The sequence below is a fragment of the Hirsutella rhossiliensis genome (genome assembly GCF_020360975.1).
Source record: "Hirsutella rhossiliensis strain HR02 chromosome Unknown scaffold00016, whole genome shotgun sequence".
Lineage (NCBI taxonomy): Eukaryota > Fungi > Ascomycota > Sordariomycetes > Hypocreales > Ophiocordycipitaceae > Hirsutella > Hirsutella rhossiliensis.
The window spans coordinates 1235046-1257300 of NW_025408682.1; the positions used below are offsets into that span (position 1 = coordinate 1235046).

Here is a 22255-nt window from a genome sequence, read left to right on the forward strand (position 1 = left end):
ATAGCTATCTTAGAAGCGATTAAAAGCGTAACGGCTAGCGAGAAGAATGTGACGACCGGTGATATTCCCAAGGGATAAACCTGTCGTGGGGTTTATGTTGGCAGATACAACAGGGCGTGGTCTGAGCAATGATAAGTATGTCACGTTGGTGATGAGTCGGAGGTCGTAGACCGTAGACTGTAACCAGGTAATCAAGTGATCGGAATCAGAGATGAGATCGTGATAGGGATCGTAATGATTGTGTTGAAAGCTAAAGAGCTATCTAGTCTAAAGGGAGTGAAATGGGGCAGCTATATATACCCAACTGCCCGTCTCTGATCGCGAGGTGCTGGAGGTGATCACAGAGGTGATCACCTTGATCGATGAACGATCCGTCGAGCACCGCTCGCTTGATCGTAAGGCGATCCACCGATCACCTTCGCATGGTCACGTGATCCTTCAGCGGTTAGTCATCCCTGGCCCGTGTCAGGGAGTTAATAGAGGCGCGGACCCCGCGTTTTAAAGTCGGCGCGGACGTCCGCGCCTGTTATGTAAGCCTGGCAGGCCATTTGGCCGCCGCCAACTGCGCTCGCAGTCGGCCTCACTGATACAGCATGCTTGCTGCATACATATAGCTTCAATTAATTGCAAAGGAGGATATCCCTTAGGTTCGAACCCATAGCCTTCCTATTTGGTAGATTGACGTGACGCAAAGGGCGCCGCTGTTGCGTGGCAAGGGAGGCGCGGAAGTTCACCGCCTTAAAATTGGCCAGCTACAGTGCTACACGCCGGTGCATGTCGGTGATCTCACGATCTGCCTCACATTTTCGCATCGCCGGCATCATCACCACTTATATATGTGAATAAAATGCCTGCTGTTCCTCTGAGTCTCTCTCGCAGTCAGCCCATATACCTGCAGTACCTCTTTCTCGTGAGAAAGGCTGCACCTGAATTTCTCGGCCACCCGGGCATCTAATCGCTCTTCTTCTGCCTTATCCCAATCAAGGTATGCCATCATCTCTACCTTGGTCCATTGCCTCGAGCCGCAGCTCCTTGACATTTGCTTCCAGTCGAGGCACCAGTCATATTCAGTCTTGCTGTAGCGCAATGGCAAGCCCATTGCCTTCGGTATGCCTGGTTGGTCTTGAGACTGCCGCGAGGCTGTGCTCTATACCAAGAGTCTCTTTCCTGACATACCTCTGATAGATGGCTCGTGGGTCATCATATAATAGATTCTCTGTAGTCTCTGTAGTCTCTGCAATTGCTGTAGAGACTGCAGAGACTGTAGTGACTGCAACTGTCATTTTCTCCATGACTGCTGCAGTCTGCGCAGTCTCTGGAACTGCTACCGTCTGTACAGTCTGTGCAGTCTGTGCAGTCCCTGCAATTGCTGCAGTCTCTGCAGTCTGTGCCGCCCGTGCCTCTGCCTGCTGCAGTATGTCGCTATAGCGTAAAGGACAATTGCGAGATGTCATGATGTGCCCTTGCTGGTGGCATTTGCTGCATGTAGGCGGCGCCTTGGCCGTAGATCTGACTCTATGGCTTCAAATGCACTTGGCTCGCGCTGTGTGGATGACTGTGATATCCTTGATGCGGCGACAAGTTGGTCTAGTCGCCGACGAGGCTCTATGAGGACCTGACCAATCTCTTTGTTATCCCGTCGAAGGCGCCAATGTGTATGAAAATGTTGTAGCCGGAGGGGCAGATCTTCCACTATGAGAGACTGTAATGCGTGCGCACAAGGGAGACCGCGAGACTTGGTGAAGCTGCCTGTGCAAGATGGGGTGTTTTTCTCGTTGAGGCGCTTGTGTTGCTTTGCAACCTGTCGCAAGGCTTCGTGTGATACCCAGCCACGTACCGTGCTATATACGGTTCCAGAGAGCTCAATTGGCATCCGTATATGCTGCCTGGCTTGGTTGGCTTGTAGCTCGGCCAGTTGGTTGAGGAGAGCTTGCTTGATTGCCCTCGTTGCCTCGAAGAGGTCTAATGTTGACTTCTTAAGGTGACTCTTCAATAATGCGTGGATGCCTTCCACCCGGGAAGTAGCCACATTGCCGAAGTGAGCATATTGATCGACCCAGGCCTTGACGAGCTTTTCCTTATACGGGTCCAACCAGGTTTCCGTATGTAGCTAACCTCCTTGACGTATCGTGGCACAAAGCGCTTCTCGAGCTCTTCAACTTGTTGATCAAATGTCTCCTCATCTTTCGAGCCCACGATTGAGTGCCAATACCCAAAGAACTCAGCCCACCTCTCATCACTATTAGAGTCCTCATCGTCACGGTCGAAAGCTGGTTTGCAATAGCTAAGCACCGCCTTATTCGCATGCCAGATGCAAAGCAGAGACTTGGACGCAGGAAAGCACCGGGAAATTGCGTTTATGCAGGCGAGGCAGCGATCTGTCAGGATAACCGATGGCTGGCGAATGTCATATAACTCGTATATCGATTGGAGTTGGTCCAGTGCCCAGATATAGTCATTTTCGTCTTCACCACTGAGGAAGGCAAAGGCAATACAGAATGACCGCTGACAGGCATCAACGCCGATCATATCGAGCAGTGGCATCTTATATTTGTTCGTCTTGTATGTGCAGTCTAGCAGTAGTAATTCTGGGTATGCGTTGAGGTATCCTAGAGACGCTGGGTGTGCGAATAAGACTGCTGTGACTCGGCCATCATGATCAAGCTGTATGCGGCTCTGGAACCCCTCGTTGTCAAGCTCATTGGCAAGGGCATGCATTGTGCTCTGGCCAGCAAGGAGCTCTCGTCTGCGCTGTGCGATACAGTTATATATGTCTTGCTGTGTCGCTCCTTGGGCAGTCTGAGAGCTCTGGCGCATATATGTCCGGATATCCTTTGGTGCTATGCCAGCGCTTGAGAGGTTCCCAATAGCTGACTGGTCAGTTGAGGAGAGGCACGATGAGCTGGATGTGCTGTAATATGCAGACTGGGCTCATGGTTGTGGACCGACTTCTCCTCGCCTGGGCGATGCCTGACATACCAGTACGACTTATCAAGGCTCTCTTTCGCATTGATGGAAAACTGGCATCCAGTGATACGGGAGCTTGTAGACCGTTGCCGATCAGCTGGCTTCTGGTCCTTGCTTGTATGAGCCCCAAGTCTACCTCCACGATCGCAGGCAAATATGACTGTGCGTCTTCCGGACCGCGGGTCTCTCGTGGACTTGCCTGTGGTGAAGGCATAGCCTCTTGGAGCCGCCCACGCATTAATTGAGGCAAGAAGAGACTCGCGAGTCGAACTGGCCTCAGGAGGAAGGCAATCGTCAGGGAATTCAGTAAGCCCCATATTGGAATTATCTTGAAGAGCTAGCTGTAGTGCACGACAGTGAGCAGCTCTTTATACACAAAGGAAAGGAAACTCCTGCTTTGTGGACGTGGTGCAGAACCCTTGTAACCGAGGCCGCCTGCGAGGTTTAATGCAGCCTGCGTTTGAGCTTTGGCCTCAATGGGGTCCAAGCACCACGCATGCAGGCGCTCGACCTTAATATGCGGATTATAGCATCGCTTCCGCGGACAACTACTCTGAGCGCAGATGGTATGCTATATGAGGCTGGCTCTCTGTGCGACAGTTTGCCACATGCAAGAAAAGGAGAGTACAGGTCAGGGGCGGCCTGACTATCTTCCGCCTGGGCTTACATAACAGGCGCGGACGTCCGCGCCGACTTTAAAGGCGCGGGGGTCCGCGCCTCTAACGTAATCCACCCCCTTCCCGGTCAGACCCCCTACTCGGTCAGAAAAAGTCTCCACGCGGCGACCCACACTTATGGCAAGACAAACCGAGCACTATGACGGCAACGGGAGACCAATCGGTTCCACGCGAAGAACGGGTCCTGCTCGCCGTCAGGGCCTATCAGCAGGGCCAATTCAAAAGTACCGCAAGGCTGCGGCCGCATACGACGTCCTCAATCGACAGTATCTGATCGACTGCGCGGTGTCATTCGCCGACGCGACGCTCAGATGAACAACCTGAAGTTGACGGCGACGGAAGAGACTGCCCTGGTACAATGGATCTTGTCGATGGACGAGCGAGGATGCCGCCGACAGTGGCTTACACTCGTCGGATGGCCAACTTATTGCTTTCCGAGCGAGGCAAAGATCCTGTCGGGGAAAACTGGGTGCGGAAGTTTGTTGGCCGCCACGGCGAAATCAAGGCAAAGTACTCGCCGATACGACTACCAACGAGCCAAATGCGAAGACCCCAAAAGATCCAAGGATGGTACGATCGAGTCGCGGCGACGAAACAGAAATGGGGATTCTTGACGAGGATGTCTATAACTTTGATGAGACGGGGTTTCAAATGGAGTCGCTGCAACGGCGAGAGTCCTTACCCGGTCTGACCGGCGAGGTCGGGCAGTACTCACGCAGCCTGGAAATCGAGAATGGGTTACTGTGATCGAGTCTATCAACTGCCAAGGTTGGGCTTTACCGGCGAAGGTTATCTTCCAGGGCAAGTTACACCAAGCAAGCTGGTACGAATCAGGAGTGCCTGATGACTGGCATATCGCCGTTAGTGAGAATGGCTGGACTTCCGACGACCTTGCTTTGAATTGGTTAAAGGAAGTCTTTGATCCGAATACACGGCGCCGTACGGTTGGTACGCATCGACTTCTTATTCTCGACGGAACGGCAGTCACGTCACGCCGGAATTTGACAAGTACTGTACGGCCAATTCCATCGTAGTACTCCAAATGCCTGCACATTCCTCACATCTCTTGCAGCCTCTTGATGTCGGGTGCTTTTCGCCGTTGAAAACCATATACGGCCGAAAGGTTCAAGAGAAAATGCTCGCTGGGATCCATCATATCGACAAGCAGGACTTCCTTCCCATGTACTTAGACGCTCGCTGTAACGGTCTCAACTGAGTGTGTTGACAACTAGCTGAGCGACTGCGACGAGTATCCTAAAGCTAAGGAGAAAAGAAGAAGAAAAGAAAAGAAAGGAAAGCTCTCGAAGATGGCACGAGCTTATAAGCGGAGCCCGGTGGGTCTTGTCGAGAGCGGAGCCGAGACCTCACGGGCTCAGCCCGTTACAATAACCCCTCCTTCCTCCCCGTTTCGATCGTTTCGATTGGGGTGGTTTCGATCCAACTTTCCCATGAACTTCTTCATACCTAGCCAGTGCTATTGTGTCTGCGACGTACTTGACTGGCTCCCACGTCGGACCTATCCATCCGACCCATTTCACCAACACTTTCCACTCTCTCCCGACTTTCTTCCTGTCCAGAATCTCTTCCACTTCCCACAGCTCGCCATCGTCCGTCAAAATGGCCGGTGGGCGGTAGTCATCCGACGTCTGTGACGGTAGCGGATCGTCCGCTGCTAAGCGTAAGAGCGACACGTGGAACACGTTGTGTATTCCCGGAGGCGTGTCCAGCCTGCACGCGTGACCCAATGGTCTCCAGGACGGTGTACTTGGCCGACAGCCAATCGAGCTTCTTGATGGCCGATTGATCGGATGTTGCGAAGTCGCAGCCATACCTTGTCTCCAGGCTTGAACTGGTCTGACGGCTGTCTTCGCGAATTGGCGTTCTTCTCTTGCTGCTCTTGCGCTGACGCAATTGCCGCCTGGGCCCATTCCGTTGCCTCTCGAAATCGTTGCACAATGCTTTCAGCCCTGGTCACTGGGGACCTTCCGTCCGTCCGTAACTTCTCCTTGACTTGTATCGGGTCAACATGATACCCATGCGTGATAAAGAACGGGCTCAGGCCTGTCGACGTCGAGTTGTGATTGTTGATGGCCATCATGGCCGCTGGCAACAGCTCTTCCCAGTTATCCTGAGCATAAGCAGCAAAGATCCTCAGATATCTCTCGACTTCCTGATTCGCCCTTTCTGTTGCACCGTCAGTCTCGGGATGCCACGCCGTAGACAATCTTTGCTTCACGCGTAGCAGCTCGCAGAGCCTCTGCCATAGTCTACTGGTGAATTGCGTGCCACGGTCAGTGACGATCGCGCGCGGCACGCCATGGTGTTGCACCACGTTCCGTAGCAATGCTCTGGCCGTCGTCTCGGCCGTGATGTCCTTCAATGACTCAAGAACGACACTTTGGACAGTCTGTCCGTCACGACCATAAGGTTGGTCGAACCGTTCGACTTGGTTGGTGGCAGGTCTGTCACAAAGTCAATTGACAGCTCCGACCAGATCCTGTCTGGAATAGGTAGCGGCTTCAATAAACCGCGACGCTTCTCTCGCCAAATGTTGCTTCGGCCACACACATCACAATTTCTCACAAATTGACGCACGTCTGAATCGAGGCCTGGCCAATAAAACTTGCGGCTCAACAAGGACTTCAGCATGTCCCGTCCGGGGTGTCCTGCAAGCGTTGAGTCATGCGTCTCCTGCATAAGCCGCGTGCGCAGGGGTTCGTGGTTCGGCACCCAAATTCGCTCTCGCCAGCAGAGCCGCTGTCCATCGTCAATCGAGCATTCCGAGAGCATCACGGGCAGTCCCCAATGCGACGGCAGACGCCTCTCGCCTTGCTGTACGGCCTTCGGATGAGCCAATAACGATTGTGCTTGACACCTTCGTCCCATAACTTCTGCAGTTCCGGGTCCGAGAAAGGGTTTTCGATTGAGTCGTCTTGGTCAGTTGTTGCGTCATCGGGTTGATCCGTGTCGCCCTTGGTGACATAACCGCTCTTGACTTTTGTCACCAGGCCACCCTTGTTACGTTGCAGCAGCTGAACACGTCGTCCTTGCAACCGATCATCTTCGGCGCTGTGCGGCATGTCCTGTTCTCGTCGAGACAGCGTGTCCGGTACGACGGCTTCTTTGCCCGGTCGATGCTTGATGGTGAAGCTGTACCGCGATAGCGTCTCAGCCCATCGCGCCTGACGTTCACTCAGTTGCTGCTTCTGGTGAAGTAACGGAGGTTGAGATGATCCGTCAAAACGGTAAAGGACTTCACTCTTCAATTCGGCGTCCCAATGCTCAAGGCAGCGAATGATCGCCAGCAGCTCTTTATCGTGGATTGGGTAGTTGCACTCCGCCGGTGCGTTTTTCTTTGAGAAGAAGGCCACAGGCCGCATGATGCCGTCATCGCCCTTTTGCGAGAGCGCCCCTCCTGTGACATAACCGGATGAATCCGTCTCCACAATCGTCTCTCTATCCGGATCCCATTGCGCAAGGACCGGCGCACTGGTCAGAAGAGCCTTCAACTCCTCGAAGGCCTTGTCGCACTCCTTCGACCACGCAAACACCGCATCCTTCTTTGTTAACGCCGTTAGAGGCGCGGCGATGTTGGAGAATCTGGGAATGAATTGCCGGTAATAGTTGGCAAACCCCAGAAAGCTTCTGACGCCTTTGACAGAACGGGGTCGCTGCCACTGCTGAATTGCCTGCACCTTCTCCGGGTCCACGCGGATACCTTTCCCGGCTTCGACGATGAAGCCCAGGTACTTGACACTCTTTGCCTCAAAGTCACACTTGTCGATATCAATCTGCAGGCCTGCATCTCGCAGTCGAGCAAGGACCTGCCTGACTTTGTTGCGATGATCTGCGAGCGAACCGCTCGAGTAGATCAAGATGTCGTCAATGTAAGCGGAACAGAACTCGTCGAGGAAATCTCGCAACGTGTGGTTTATGTAACGCTGAAACGTTGCGGAGCACCGTCAACCCGAATGGCGTGACAAGCCATTCGTAGAGTCCGTAACGTGTTCTGAATGCTGTCTTCCACTCGTCTCTCCTCGACGCGAATCTTGTGAAATGCTGCGATAACGTCAAGTTTGGTGAGCCACTTGGCCTTGGACAGCGACCGCAAAGTTTCCTCGATCAACGGCAAGGGATATCGGTCTTTCTTGGTGATCGCATTCAATCCTCGATAGTCCACGCAAAAGCGCAGACCACCACCGGGCTTCCTCACGAACAAAACTGGTGCTGACGCTGGAGAACTACTTGCTCGAATGAAACCCTTGTCGAGTAGCTCAGTGAGAGTCTTTCGCAGAACAATGAGCTCTTCTCGTGACATGCCGTACAATGGTCCCCACGGCGGTTCTTTCTCCTTGTCATCAGGACCTCTCTAACTGAATCTTGTGATCACACCCCGGACGACGCGGTGGGAGTTGGTCCGCTTGGTCGCGGTCGAAGACGGATAGGTACTCGTGGTAGTGACGGGGCAGCTTCTCTCGGGTCTGACTTCTTCCTCGGAGTCAATGCCTTCTCAATGTCTTTCAGGCTTGCGGCGAAGATCCGCACTCCATCGTCTCGATGCTTGAACTTTCTTGCTCGGCGAACCATTCCGGCGAACACGAACGCCGCCTGTCCTCGTATGTTGCACCGTTCCTCCTCCTTCGGGTCTCGGCCTTTCACCCAATGGTCGTGCGTCCCGATATGCAAGAGGTTCTGCGATAATCGCAAGGTGACATCCTCCTGGTTCAACCACTTCTTGCCCAGAATCACAGGATCGGTCTGGTCTCGCACAACGTAGAAAAAGCTCTTTCTTCTGGTACCCGTCGATATCGAAGTCGAAGTAGGTCACGGCACAGATGGCCTCGGGTGAGAATGTGTTGACCTGCTCCAACGCTCGAGGTTTAATCGGAATACGCGGCAGGTGAAGCTTGCGGGCAAGGCGCTCACTGATGGTCCCATAACACAGGCAACCACAGTCAACGAAGGCCGTGGTGAAATACTCGATTGATACCGAAATTTACGTAGAGGCCTTCACAGTCCATCTCGTCCTTCTGAGTTGCCCATTCCGCCTCAGCCTTTGCGCGCTCCTGACGGCGATTTTCGTCAGGAGCTACTCGTTTTCCGAATGGTCATCGGAGGTATCCCCGCTAGAACTCTCCGCGGGCTCTGGTGCTTTGCTCGAGCTTCTTGTCTTCTCTTCGACACGGACCTTGACTCTCTGCTGCCGCCGCTCCTTCCCGGACACTTGGCCGCAAGATGGCCAAGCTTCCCGCACTCGTAACATTTGCGCTCCTCCAACGGAACAAATTGCTTTTCCTCCGGGGCCCTCCTGCCGTTTATCAACCGATTTGCTTTCACGGGTTCCCAATCCATCTGATCATCGGACGGGGACGACGTGGTTGGCGATCCGGGTGACGGGGCTTTGTCGGGACTCGAGCGGTTCGGATAAACGACCATACTCCTTTCTTGACCTCTGCTCGCGGCCTTGTTGTCGTTGGTGGAAATTGAGGCTATCTAGGCGCGAGCCAATCGTCAAGAGTAGCTCGGCGTAGCTGTTGAAATCCTTCGGAGACTGACGGCACTGACGAGACTCGACTTGAGCCTATTATTAATTGCTCCTTCCAAGTAATTGATTTGCACCACGTCGGCCCACTCGCCACCGCCACTATCGGCAAGCTCTTTCTCGAACTTTGGGAAGAAACTGGCGAAACTCTCATCAGGCTTCTGCTTCAACGATCGAAGTCGATCCAGTGCTCGTGCCTTTGCGTTCGGGTCCCCGTACCGACGGTTCAAGTAGTCGAGAAACAGATCTGGGGAGCGAGCACCATCGATACCGCCCTGTTCGTAATAAGCAGCGGCCATGTTCTGGGCTGTTCCGCCAACCGGGAGTACACATAGGCGAAGAGTGCTTCTTTATTGTCGAATGCCTGTCGGTCCACAGCCAATTTCGCTTTCATCTCTAAGAACCAGGGACGGAAGTTTTTCCTGGTTCCATCGAATTTCGGCGGATCAGGCAAGGTTGGTTTTACCCTCTTTGATGGGATTCTTTCGGATGTCTCGATCGATTGAGGCGTGTTGTCGGACATCGGTCGATAGGAGCGACTGGTTCATTTGCCGGAGTCGGAGTTGAGACGGCTGTTTGGAGGATTCGGATCTGCGATCGCATCTCTTCGCGTTCGGCCTCTTGGCTTGCACACACTTTCTAGTTTGTCCATCACTGCAGCCAGGGCTTGCATCATCGATTGAGGCTCAAAAGAACCTTGCTGGGAATCGATTGCCTCCATGACTGAAGATTTTCTCGGCTCTCAGGACTGAGGGCGACTTGATCACACAGCAAGTCTGATACGGAAGGGATATCTCGACAACGGTCGAACGCTATCAACGCCTCGAAGGCTCCTTCCTACACGGCTGGACGTTCTGCACAGGGCTTCTAGTCCAGCTGCTGCCGTCCACACTGGGAGCCAAGCAGCAATCACGTACTTCTCGCTCAACCGCACGCCGTACGGAGAGCAGATTGACGCTCCACGTCCTTTGCTCGGGAGATGAGAGCTACGCGACGCGAGCCAAGCTGGCTTTGGCGCCGTACACACACGCACTTTCGTCGCGGGCGTTCCACACAGGATTGCCCAAGCTACTGCCACTCCGCGTACCCACAAAGGGAACTGAACAGCGCTGCCAATTGATTGTGATCAAAGGCTTTAACGATGAAAGCGGAGCTTTAGGATAATGTAACGGTCTCAACTGAGTGTGTTGACAACTAGCTGAGCGACTGCGACGAGTATCCTAAAGCTAAGGAGAAAAGAAGAAGAAAAGAAAAGAAAGGAAAGCTCTCGAAGATGGCACGAGCTTATAAGCGGAGCTCCGGTGGGTCTTGTCGAGAGCGGAGCCGAGACCCTCACGGGCTCAGCCCGTTACACTCGCCGACAAGCACTTTCGCCGTCGAATATCCGAAGCGGATTTATGGCAACAGGCCTTTTTCCGTTTGACCCAAACAGAGTATTATCGCGGTTACAAGTTCAGGTTGACAAAGTCGGTAACGATCACGGCGACAAGAATACTCCAAGTCCCAACAAGAGCCTGGAAGCAGCCAAGACTCCGCATAACGTCAACCAGCTTACCACTCACGCCGAAAGGCTTCTTCAACGCCGGCCACAAAATACAGACTCGCCAGTTTCACAAGCTATCAACCAGCTTATCAAAGGATGTCAAATGGCCATGCACAGCGCCGCCCTCCTTGCCGACGAAAACCGGCAACTTCGGTCAGAAAACCAGCGGCGAAAGCAGAGAAAGAACAGCGCCGTGAATACATTGGCGACGGCGGTACTCTATCGGTTGCAGAGGGCACGGTTAGGATAAAGCAACGGAGAGAAGAAGAAGAAGAGCGGGTTAAGCGACGGAGAGTGGAAGAAGAGGAGAGGACTAAGCGCCGGCGAGAGAAGGACGAGGAGCGCCAAGCGACGACAAGAAGGAGAAGAGCGGGCCGAGCGACGGCGACAAGAGAACGAGGAATGGTTCAAGCTACGGCGAGAAAAGGAAGAGGAGCGGGTCAAGAAACAGAGAGCAAAGGAAGATGAGCGGGCCAAGCGACGGCGGGAAGAAGGGAGCGGGACCAACGACTTATAGAAGAGCTGAGTGTCCCAAGACAGCGTGCACCACCACGGTGTAGTAAGTGCAGGTCTTTTGAACACACTGCCCGTACGTGTAATAGATAGTCCTAATCGAGTTACTTGTCTCTTGGAGTAAATATGTCGTGGTATTGTGCTCCGTTTGTCTCGCGTAAGGTGCGGGTCTAGTCGGTGGGGAATTTTTGACCGAGTAGGGGGTCTGACCGGGAAGGGGGTGGATTACGTTATTGGCTCCCGGAGACGGGTGTCTGCTTAGATAATCCACATTGCTGTAGTCAGCTGACGAGCCGCCTACCCTAAAGCCTGGTGGTGCAGCCTGTCAACGCCAGATTCACCCTTCCCTGCATTTTTACTTTCTTGGCACGCAAGTGTTAAGGAAGTAGCCTATCCATACAGCTTTTCGCTTAACAGTGCTCTTGAAAATTCCGCAACAGCGCCGCGCAAAGCGCCGGCAGCGGCCATGGCACCAGCCTCAGGTTCGCGCGCCGCTCCTGTGCTGTCGACATACAATCGCCACCTGATCTAGCAGCCCGTGCATCTCAGCACCTACTGTCCTCTCCGGCGGAGGCTCGCCCAAATGTCTCAACCCTGGCGGCTCAGCAGCTCCTCGACCGACGTCTCCCAGCGACACGCCCAACGCTGCCGTCGCGGAAGGAACGCAGCCGGAAATAATCCCGAATGGCCCTGGTTCGACCGGGTCCACGGAAAATGCACCTGTCTCCATCATCGAAGCGGCTACAAAGATCGCTCGCGACCAAACGGCAGCCCATGATGCCAAGCTGGCAGTCTTTCGGGCCTTTAGCGAATCATTCGAACAGACAGCCAAACAATTCACGTCCGGCTCCCACAATAGCATCGCAAAGCAAGTTGCCACCAAGTTTCTGAACCTCTGACTCAATCGCTCGCCGACCTTGAGGAACCACCGAAACCTACGTACAGCAGCGTTCTCGCATCCGGCAAAACGACACAAGGACAGCTGGCCATTACGGCCTCCGCCCCACCACAGCGAAAACAGCAAACCACCACTCGTCTCCAAGGACGACCGCCCGTGGTCCCACCCAAGGAAGACCTGCGTGTCTTTGTCCGACTTGACGCCGATGCTCCGGCCCGAAACCATGAAAGATACGCTATCCGGGCCCACATCGCCGCTAGAGTCGGCATCGACCTACGCCGCATCCCGGCAGCCTTCCCGGTAAACACGGGTTGGGCCATCCTGGCATCGGATGTGGCCACGCGCGAACTACTCGTGCAGCGACAGGCGGATTGGGCCGTAGATCTGGACGCGACGGCCGTAGAGATTAGCCAGAAATGGCATTCGTATGCCGTAGCCGATTGCCCCGTAGGCTCACGGACCTACGCGGCGTTGAGATCAACTTCGATGAGGCGGTCAAAGAAGAAATTGCCTGCCAAACCGGACTGAAGCCCATCAGCATACGGACCTCGCGACACGACTCGGGCGATATGCCTACCAAGACCCTTATTGTATCCTTCCTGGAACCCACGCAGAGACCCTGGCGACTGTTCGGCGCCAGCCGGTTCGCCCGCTATATCGACAAGCCCAGCATTCCTAGCCAATGTGACAAGTGCTGGGATTTCCACGCTCGACACAGCTGCGATCGAACGGCGCGCTGCAGGCGTTGTGGCAAAACCGGCCATCGTAGCCAAGAATGCACCGCCCTCGAGCAGTGTGCAAACTGCCTTGGACCCCATTGCGCGGATGACCCCAAATGCCCTGCCCGCCCCAAGCGCGTTCACGGCATGGTCCGGCGCCTGACGAAGGAGGAGAAGAGCCTGGTACGGCAGATGGGAGTTCAGCTCTCTGCGCAGCAGAAGCGGCAGACTCCAAAGGCCAGAGTGTCCGACCAGTCTGATCAGAGCCCTGGCAGGCCGCAGATACTTTCCTTGGAGTCAACGGCGCCGCGGGCAGCTGGAGGAGATGGAAGCTCCGACATGGGCGCCATTTACGAGCCAGCCGCGCCGTCAACCCCATGCATCGTTGTGGCCACAACGCCGCCGCATGTAAGGGACGGCGACCAGTTCCTCCCTGTCGTCCCATCGAAGAAACGACGCACTAGTCCTGTGACGCTACCCTAATGCCTCGCTGTTTTCCACGCAATCGAAGCGATAGGAGGATCTTGCGAATCTTCCAAGCCAACGTAGGCAAGATTCCGCCGGCACACGATTGTGCCCTTGCGTTGGCCGACTCGGAACAATACGACATTATTTTGTTGCAGGAGCCATGGACAGGACTGAAAGATGGCCGATGCCTCACTAAGACGCATCAGGCCTACGACACCTTCTCACCCGTCAACGACTGGGACGGCCGCGACACTCGCCCGAGAGTCATGACATACGTCCGGCGTTCCGCAGGTCTCGTCGCTGATCAAAAGAGACCTGCGGCGACTCGTGACATCCTTTGGCTCACCGTCAACGGCATAACAGTCGTCAACTTCTATCGGCAGCCGTACCACGACGGAGCCCTTGAAATCTTGCTTCAGTGGACCGTACCGGACAAGTGTCTTGTTGCTGGTGATTTCAATGCCAAACATCCCAGCTGGCAGGCCGGTCGACGAGAGGACCGCGGCGAAGAAATAGCGTTTTGGGCAATGGACAATCGACTCGGCTTACTGAATCCTGTCGATGTCCCGACCAACGCACACGGCAATACGGTTGATCTCGCCTTCTGCAACATACCTCTGGCCGACGCTGTTGTCGAGGATCATCTAGCAACCGGCTCCGATCATTTTACCCTTAGTATCACGCTGCCAGGACAAGTTCTGGCACCCCTTCCAATAGGAAAGATCCATCTCAACTCCGACGAGGAATTGAAGCGATTCATTGAATTAGTGGAGGCCGGTGCCGCCTTCATCCCGATCACCACGGCATCTCCTTCCGAGCTCGACAGCTTTGCGTCGGCGCTCGTGAACCTTCTTGGTTGTGCAGCCAGAGCTGCCGGTCGACCTGCCCGTAAGACTACGCATGGTGCGCGGTGGTGGACTGAAGAATGCGCAAAGGCGGCGGCCAATTACCGCGCGTGGAGGAGAGTTCACTCTCTCGGCTTCGACCGAGAAGTACAGCTAGCCAAGAGGAGCTCCATAGCGTGGTGCGCCGGGCCAAGCGCCTTTACTGGCGTAACTTGATTGACAGCTTCACCGATAGCGCCTCCGTCTTCAGGGCGGTCCGCTGGCTGAAGTCTCCAGGTCCGTTTCAAGCTCCTCCTGCAAATTGACGACCGAGTGTATGAGACGCAGCTGGAAAAGGCCACCGCCTTGCGACAAGCCACTCTGGAACGGCGCACGGCGAACGACGACATCCCAGATCCGTGGATCTCCGTGAACACAGATAGGACGATACCCTTCACCGACCGAGTCTCTCCGGAGGAGACCCGCGACGCCACGCTACGCACCGGGAATACGTCCCTGGTCCCGACAATATTACGGTGCGGATGCTCCGCGCTGTCTGGCATGCGATCGGAAGTCTCGTCCACCAGCTATATCAAGGCTGCCTCAGGATTGGCCACCATCCGAAGCCCTTCCGAGAAGCAGAAGTGGTCATGATTGCCAAGCCGGGGCGCAGGGATCTCTACACCCCGCGCTTGGCGCCCCATCTCCCTTTTGTCCTGTCTCGGCAAGGGCCTCGAGCGGCTCATCGCACGGCGTCTAGCGTGGGCCTCGGTCCATTTCGGCGTACTACACCCACAACAAGCCGGCGCGCTCCCGAAGAGATCGGCCGTGGATCTCGTTGCTGCCTTGATTCATGACATCGAGGAGGCATTTGCCTGCAAGCAGGTTGCAACATTGGTGACTTTGGACATTCAGGGCGCCTTCGACACAGTCCTCCGCAACAGATTGATCCTTCGCCTACGGGAGCAAGGGTGGCCACCGAACCTCGCGCGATGGGTCGGCTCGTTTATGCAAGACAGGTCGGCACGCATCCGCTATCAAGATATCGCAACGAATTCATCGCCTCTCCAGTGCGGGCTGCCACAGGATCGCCAGTCTCGCCGATCCTCTTCCTACTGTATACGGAACCAATCTACCGCTTGGGCAGCTCAAAGGGCGTTTCGGCTATGCGGACGACACTGCCATCCTTTGCGTCGGCGATAGCCTGGATGAGACGTCCGCCGAAGCATCTCATCATGTGCGTGAGCTTGTATCGTGGGGCGCCGCCAACGGATCTCCTTCGACCCTGAGAAGACAGAAGTGATGCACTTCTCTCGAACGACGCCCAAGACGGCGCCGCCAGTGCTCCATGGCGAATTTGAGAAACGGCCGGGCCGGGCGATGCGTTGGCTCGGCGTCTGGCTCGACAGCACTCTGTCTTTCAAGACTCATGTCGAGAAATGGACGGCCAAAGCGCAAGCAGTCGCCTTCCATCTCAGGAGACTGACAAACACCAGGCATGGTCCTCTACCGAGCGCTGTGCGACGAGCGGTCTGCGCTTGCGTCATTCCAGTGCTGCTCTACGCGGCGGAGGTCTGGTATCCTGGTTCTACGCGCCCGCGCTGGACCAAGCCGGGCAAGGAAGGACCGTCCAGGATCGGACACCTCGTAAAGAAGATGAGCAAGGCACTCTACACATCTCTTCGGGCTATCCTGCCAGTGTGGAGAACTACACCAACGAATGTTCTGCACCGGGAGGCAGGGATACCGCCGGTCCCTCTGCTGCTCGAGGCGCGCCGGACTGCATTTGCTGCGCGTCTCAAATCCCTGGACGAAGCTCATCCGCTCGTGAAGCGCACGTCGAGGCCAAAAGCCCCTATACTGAATGAAATGATCAAGCTGAAGTACCAAAAGCAGCCAAACCCTTCCGGACTAGGCTGCGGCGCTCGACGAATTGCTACCAAGCTGCCCAAGGCCTGCCTTGCTGCAGCGCGGATTTGTCGAAGAGCAGACTGCGCCTCTGCAGAGTGCATCGAAAAATGAGACGGCGAAGAAATTTCGCGATTGGCTCCAGGCACTATCGCCCCGAACTCTGGTCGTCTATTCCGACGGGTCCCGTTCTACCGAAGGCCACGCCGGATATGGCTATGTTGTTCATCGGGACGGATCCACCGTCTTGCGCGACAAGGGCCGTCTCGGGCCCGCCGAGATTTTCGACGCTGAGGCGAAAGGTGCGTTGGAGGGGTTGAAGGCTGCGGTGAGCCTTCCAGAAACTGACCGCATCTTTGTCTGCCTCGACAACCTCGCGACCGCAACATGCTTACGGGGCACGCCGAGCGACTCCTCGCAAGAGGTCTTCCTTGAGTTTCAATCTTTGGCGCGAAAATACGGAGCTGTGGAGGTCCATTGGATCCCCGGCCATGCTGACATCCCAGGCAACGAGGAGGCTGATGCTCTGGCAAAGGCGGGAGCATCACTGCCAGAACCCGCTGATAACGTCCCGACGCTAGCGCACCTGCGAAAGATTGCCCGACAGCAGCCGGAAGAGGCTTTCAAGGCCTGGTGGGAAGCCTCTGCGCCGGAGCGATACAGAGACCTGAGGCTTAAAGCCACAACCAGCTGCCCGTCAGAATTGGCGCTCTCTCGGCCCCTGCTTCGTAACTTGCTTGCAGCAAGAACCCACCATGGGGATTTTGCTGACTACCACGAAAGGTTTGGTCACGACAATGCGCGACTGACGTGCTCGTGCGGAAGACGAAAGAGCCAGCACACATCTTTTACTGCAGAAAGGTTGCGCCACGGCATCGTATGCGGCTTGCACCTTGGCCGGCTGCAGCCATCAACCGCGCAATCGGCAAGGACTTTGACAAATTCGTCAGGCTGGCGAAAGCGAGCTCCTTCTTCGGAGGATCTGCCCACGCCACTAGACGGTCATCATTCTCCTCTCTCACCCTACCTTTTCCTCTCAATCCTTTCTGTTACCTGCTCCGATCTCGGGCGGCGTCAAGGTCTCGCGACCATGCGATCGCCGAGGTCATCAAGGGCTGCAAGGCCCCAGAAGCAAATTGGCTGATCTGACCACGGGACAGCTTTCTCTTCATGCCTGGACGTCCCGCTGACGGGCAACAGGTTTGTCATGAGCGCCGTTGAGCCGATGAAATGCTGGATAGTGGGTGAAGTGTACGATATGTAAAATGTAGACACCTGCTAGCTCAGCACGTCCTGTGCTCCCCTGCGGAGACCTGAGCGACCAAAAGTTGCTGGACGGAAAATACACTAAACTAAACTAAACTAAATCAACGCCAGATTCGGCCGGGCGGAGGGTGCTCTCCGGAACCGGCCCTGTGAGGCCAAAACGAAAGACATGGCTGTCGCGCCTGAACGTCCCGCTGACGGGCAGCAGGCTGAGCAAAGAAGCGCCTTTGAGCCGATGAAATGCTGAATGGTGGATTGTTTACGTTCTGTGGAAGGGGCAGAAGACGCGGATTGGTACTCGTTTCGTTTCGCGTATTGTGGGCCTACTCCGCGATAGTAGACTTCCAGCAGCTCAGCACGTCCTGTGCCCCGTCTCGGGGACCTGAGCGACCTAAAGGTCGCTGGACGGAAAATACAATAATAATAATAATAACAACGCCAGATTCGCCGTGGCAAGCAGGATGGTGTGCATGCGTGCGCTTACCTATTCTTCAAGTGCAACTATATTTATGAGAAATGATGCTGACGTGATGTAGACGCTACGTTATACCCTCGTCAAGCACCACGCAATTTACCACTCGGCTTGCGGTTATAACCCAAGAGATGACAACAACCAGAGCACATGCAGCAAAAAGTCCAAGAGCGCTGGAATAAGAACCGTATACAGTACGAGAATTGCCAATTTCCACTAGATTGTCGTCCGGCCTTCAGCTCGAAGCCAACACTCGAGAGCAAAGACGGCAGCGTGGACCCAAGGAGCCGAGGACAAAGAGCCCGTGCAGCCCGCCGGCCCCGGCCGAGTTGCCTCGGAGGCCCCACCGCGGAGTTAAGGCGAGATGGCCGCGAACTCGCCCCCCTTTTTACCCCCCCCCCCATTTGTGCTTGTCCCAGCCAGCAATGAACTTGAGACAAAAGCCACGCTCCCACGGCGTCCGTACGACGGCCTGTTGTTGTGCGCCAAGGATGTGTGTGCGTGTGCCACGTTTCCCAAGCCCGTCCACAGCGTCCAGTATGCTCCCTCATGATGGAAGCCACCGGATTTCACCACTTTCCCGTACAGTACTTTCCCGCAACCTCTGAGACGAACCTACAGTACAGTACAGTCTGCTGCTGCCGAGTGGGGCGCGCGGGACGGGGGTTTGTCTGCAGGCCACGTCTCCGCGTGCGCGCCAAAGCCGTCCGTCATCCGTGATTAATAACATGCGCACAACTCACGAGACGGTGCCACGTGTGTATGTTGTGCCAACAGACTTAGCAAAGACACCAGTCGAGACAGGCTGACGACGCCGGTGACGACGATGGAAGGAAGCGCATGGGAAACCGACCATACTCGTCGAGTCTTTGCCCGTTTCGACAGGCCTTGCGAGCAACACCCTCTCGTGCGAGATCTCTTACAGGCCTCAAGGTAAATGGGCACTTCAATCATAAGAAACTCATCCGCCCCCCCCCTTGCGACTCATAACCAACCCCGGATACGATCCCGCCACCGCCGTTGCTTGATGGTGGATTTCAGAAATGAAAATCAAAGTCCATCGGCCCCCCTTTTTCCCTGCTGGCTCCACCCCGCGCGGCCTGATGAATCGCCCCGAGGCAAATCGCGCGAGGCCGGGCTCGGCACCCCGAATATGCCGCGACCATGCACAGAGCACGCATAACTGAAGATTCTGTTTCATTTGCTTCGTTGGTCTATTCTTTGAACAGTGCTCTGCCTGTAGAAGGTGGGAGCTGCCTTGGTAAGCGGTGTGCTGGGATCGTCAAAGCGGCGAGTAAGGCGAAGCGCGATGCCGATTTCAAAGCATTACAGGAGCGAGCCACCTAGAGACAGACAAGAGTCAGCTGCTTACTCGTCGGGCCAAGATAATTAGCTACCCTGCCTTTTGGATGCCGCTCCCGGAACGCCGTGGCCGCCGGCCCCTTTTTCACCCCAACTGCTGGCATCAAACCATCTCACATTTACCTACCAACGCCAAGCCCAAGGCCCACGGCATTTGTCCAGTCGCCTACTGTAGTCAATGCCCACCTTGTATCTGGAACGTACCCGCCCGGCATTTTCTTGTCCGCACGACGTGTAGTAATCCTGGCAAGCCTCTTCGTCTGCAAGTACTTGCCAGGCCTAGTACTTGCGCTCACCCCCCCCCCCCCGTCGGATGCCCATGGAGATTACCCAGTTTGGCCCGAGCCCTTCTCTCCGCTCCTCGACCCTATACCAACTTGCCCATCTCCGATACGGGCCATGTATGTATATTATATGTAGATATAACTCGGCCCGTACCTCAGACGTCACTCTCCGCAGCTCCTCATCCTTGTGACAGGTCCCTTTACGCTCTGATGCAACCTGGAGCATAACCTTGATCCTCCTCCTCAACCCCTCGTCCGGCCCCCAAGCCCGTCTCGTCGCCAACCACTGTCCGCCGCTCGTCGCAACTCTCGCTCCCTTGCCAAAAGACCTGCCGGCAAAAGACAAAGGGGGGAAACCTCCAAACACAGAAAGTCGACGACGACTGCCCGCCAACACCACACAAAATGACGACCGAGACCGAGACGCTGTCGCTCCCGCCGACGACGGCCCCGACGGACGCCACTGCATCCACCACCTGCCTTCCCCGCGAGGCACACAAGCGCCGCCTCCAAGATCTCGACTCGGTCGACTGGGACACAAACATCACCCCCGGCCTGCGCCTGCTCATGCCCGACAGCAAGTTTCCCTGCCTGTCTGCCGCCGCCCCGAGCCGCGACGAATCCGACGATACCGCCTCGGACCGAGATGATTGCAAGTGAGTCCTCCGTAGTGGAAAACACAGCGGCCGACCATGTCGCGAAATCGACTTCTTGTTGACTGACACCGTCTTCGCATTGCCAGCCGGCGCAAAAGTGAAACAAGCGTCGAGGAGTCCTGCAAGCGCGCGCTTCACCACTTTCCTAGTCCAGACGTCAGCTTTCCCATGCCAGCGCTCGAGTTCGACTTCCGCGTCGCCGTCGCCCTCAACCCGGAACCATCGCGCATCGAAAATCGCGTCAAGAAGGAAATCACCACCGTCTCCGCGGGACGATGGTCCGGCTCTTTCGGCCATGGGCGAGTCATGGTGCGTCCAACAGGGGCTTTGTGCGGCGGCTGCCTTGATCCGACGACTGACCAGAGCCAAGGCGGGCGGATATGATCTTGGCCAAGCCCGAGGCTTCCGACCCATCCGCATCGTCGAAGGCGCCTTTGTCATGCAGACAACCGACGAGCCACCCGCCATGTATGCCGCCCCCCCCGGCGTGCTCACGTCGATCGAGAACACCGTGCTGACCGTCCCGCATCTAGACTCGAGATGCGCACGCGAGGCTCCCTCTCCGGGCCCTGCGACATCCTCGACACCCTGCTGAGCCCGCGTCAGCCCAAGGACATTGATCCGCGCCGCTACGGCTTTCGCATGTTTGCCACTGTCAAGTCGCCCGACAAGCGCTATGCCGAGATTGTCAACTGCGGTCTCTGGATTGCCAGCGGAGTGTGGAGCGGCGACGAGTTGATTATCGAGTGAGTTGCCCTTCATCTTTCTCCCGCCAGATATGTCGGCCATCATGAATGCTGACTAGGATGAAAAGCGCGTATCGCGTGACTTGAACGTATAACGCCGAGTTTTCCAATGTCGTGAGAGACGCGAGATTTCGTGGCCGGGGATTGAAGGGAGAAACTGCTCCCCATTGCATTGGGCTTATCCTCTATCGCTCGGCGAGCAGGATTTGCGACGGAGTCTGGGTCGGAGCGAGGTGTTTGGCATCGTGCAGGCTGAAATCCAACATAGGACCGGCCAAGATTTTTGATTTCCTCTGCTATCTGTCTTTGGGTGCTGCATAGCAATGGCGCATGGATGCGGCGCGATATATCCTGGCTGCCAATAACACGGTAAATATTACTTTGCATGCTGGGTCTCAAATTGCTTATTTCAAGGGGGACCATGTTCGGTCCAGCATCGCGATCATCGAGTGCCAGCGGTATTGCTGGCAGGTGAGCTTGCTTGGTGACATGTGAATCCATGGCCTGTTCTCGTTGCAAATCGAAACAGTATGTTGGCGTTTCTTGAAGCCTTGCCGGTCATGTTAGCGCCGCCGTGGTGGACGGAGGATGCGCTGCTCAACTCACTTGTTTGGCCTCGGATCGCCATGCCATCCATTGTCCATATCTCATGGCATCCGACAAGAGCATGTGAGCAACTCACACCGTATTTTGGTCTACTTCAATCGCACCACCACCTCTAAGCAACTCAACCTCCTCACACGGCTCTCGTCGTCGCCCTCGAGTCCCTCGACGAGCACATCATCCACCGTCCCCACCGTGGCCGTCTTGATCTCGACGGCACAGTCGGCCTTCTGCTCGAACCAACTCGCCAGGCTGAGTGTCTTCTGCACCGCCTTGCCGGTACCCATGACCGTGACCGCCGTCGCGCTGGTCCCGGAGTCGGCGTCGGCGCCGCGACGCCTCAGGGCCTCGACGCGGGAGTGGAGCGAGGCGTTTTTGGGTGCGGCGGCCGTGGCGTTGCGCAGTGACTTGTCGAGGTGCTTCTGGACGCGCTTGACGGCGGACATGAATGGCGTCGACGAGGACACGTAGATGACGGGGGTTTTGGACGAGGAAGGGAGCTGGCGGCGGATGAGGGGCCGTTTCTGGATTTTGGCACCTTTGCAGACCCCGTATGCTGTTAGCGGCCAGACCAGACGGACAGCAACGTTGGCGCATACAGAGCAGAGCTTACCGTTTGGGATCGGAGGGAGCTTGCTAGCAGCTCTGGTCGCTGCCTTCGCAGAGGCAGACGGGGATGCATCGTTCTCGTCGGCGGCCGTCATGATGACGCTGTCAGAGTGCCCGCACGCTCGCCAAGGGCCCGTTTCTTTCGAGCTTTAAACAAGAATTCGGCCAAGTTTCTTGCTGTCCGTCAATACCAGCCTG

General features: G+C 55.9%; 5 protein-coding genes across 5 annotated transcripts; 3 read left to right on the forward strand and 2 right to left on the reverse strand.

Moving 5' to 3' along the window:
- Positions 1-3761: 3761 nt before the first annotated feature.
- On the forward strand, positions 3762-4391 carry HRG_10663 (uncharacterized protein; the record flags this gene model as incomplete). Its single annotated transcript, XM_044869133.1, has 3 exons — positions 3762-3929; positions 3956-4121; positions 4150-4391. The coding sequence occupies 3 exons, from the start codon at positions 3762-3764 to the stop codon at positions 4389-4391; spliced, it is 576 nt and encodes a 191-aa protein (XP_044715875.1).
- Positions 4392-6433: 2042 nt separating this feature from the next.
- HRG_10664 (reverse transcriptase (RNA-dependent DNA polymerase) domain-containing protein) lies at positions 6434-7962 on the reverse strand (the record flags this gene model as incomplete). The annotated part of the gene is made up of 3 exons (XM_044869134.1): positions 6434-7560; positions 7626-7791; positions 7858-7962. 3 exons carry the CDS (start codon positions 7960-7962, stop codon positions 6434-6436), a joined length of 1398 nt encoding a protein of 465 aa, XP_044715876.1.
- A 4401-nt stretch (positions 7963-12363) lies between these two features.
- Positions 12364-14805, forward strand: HRG_10665 (endonuclease-reverse transcriptase domain-containing protein; the record flags this gene model as incomplete). The annotated part of the gene is made up of 4 exons (XM_044869135.1): positions 12364-12440; positions 12577-13267; positions 13324-14379; positions 14449-14805. 4 exons carry the CDS (start codon positions 12364-12366, stop codon positions 14803-14805), a joined length of 2181 nt encoding a protein of 726 aa, XP_044715877.1.
- Positions 14806-19848: 5043 nt separating this feature from the next.
- Positions 19849-20849, forward strand: HRG_10666 (Outer membrane protein, beta-barrel; the record flags this gene model as incomplete). The annotated part of the gene is made up of 4 exons (XM_044869136.1): positions 19849-20099; positions 20186-20408; positions 20470-20567; positions 20633-20849. 4 exons carry the CDS (start codon positions 19849-19851, stop codon positions 20847-20849), a joined length of 789 nt encoding a protein of 262 aa, XP_044715878.1.
- Positions 20850-21540: 691 nt separating this feature from the next.
- HRG_10667 (rpp20 subunit of nuclear RNase MRP and P domain-containing protein) lies at positions 21541-22152 on the reverse strand (the record flags this gene model as incomplete). The annotated part of the gene is made up of 2 exons (XM_044869137.1): positions 21541-21986; positions 22062-22152. The coding sequence occupies 2 exons, from the start codon at positions 22150-22152 to the stop codon at positions 21541-21543; spliced, it is 537 nt and encodes a 178-aa protein (XP_044715879.1).
- Positions 22153-22255: the final 103 nt, after the last annotated feature.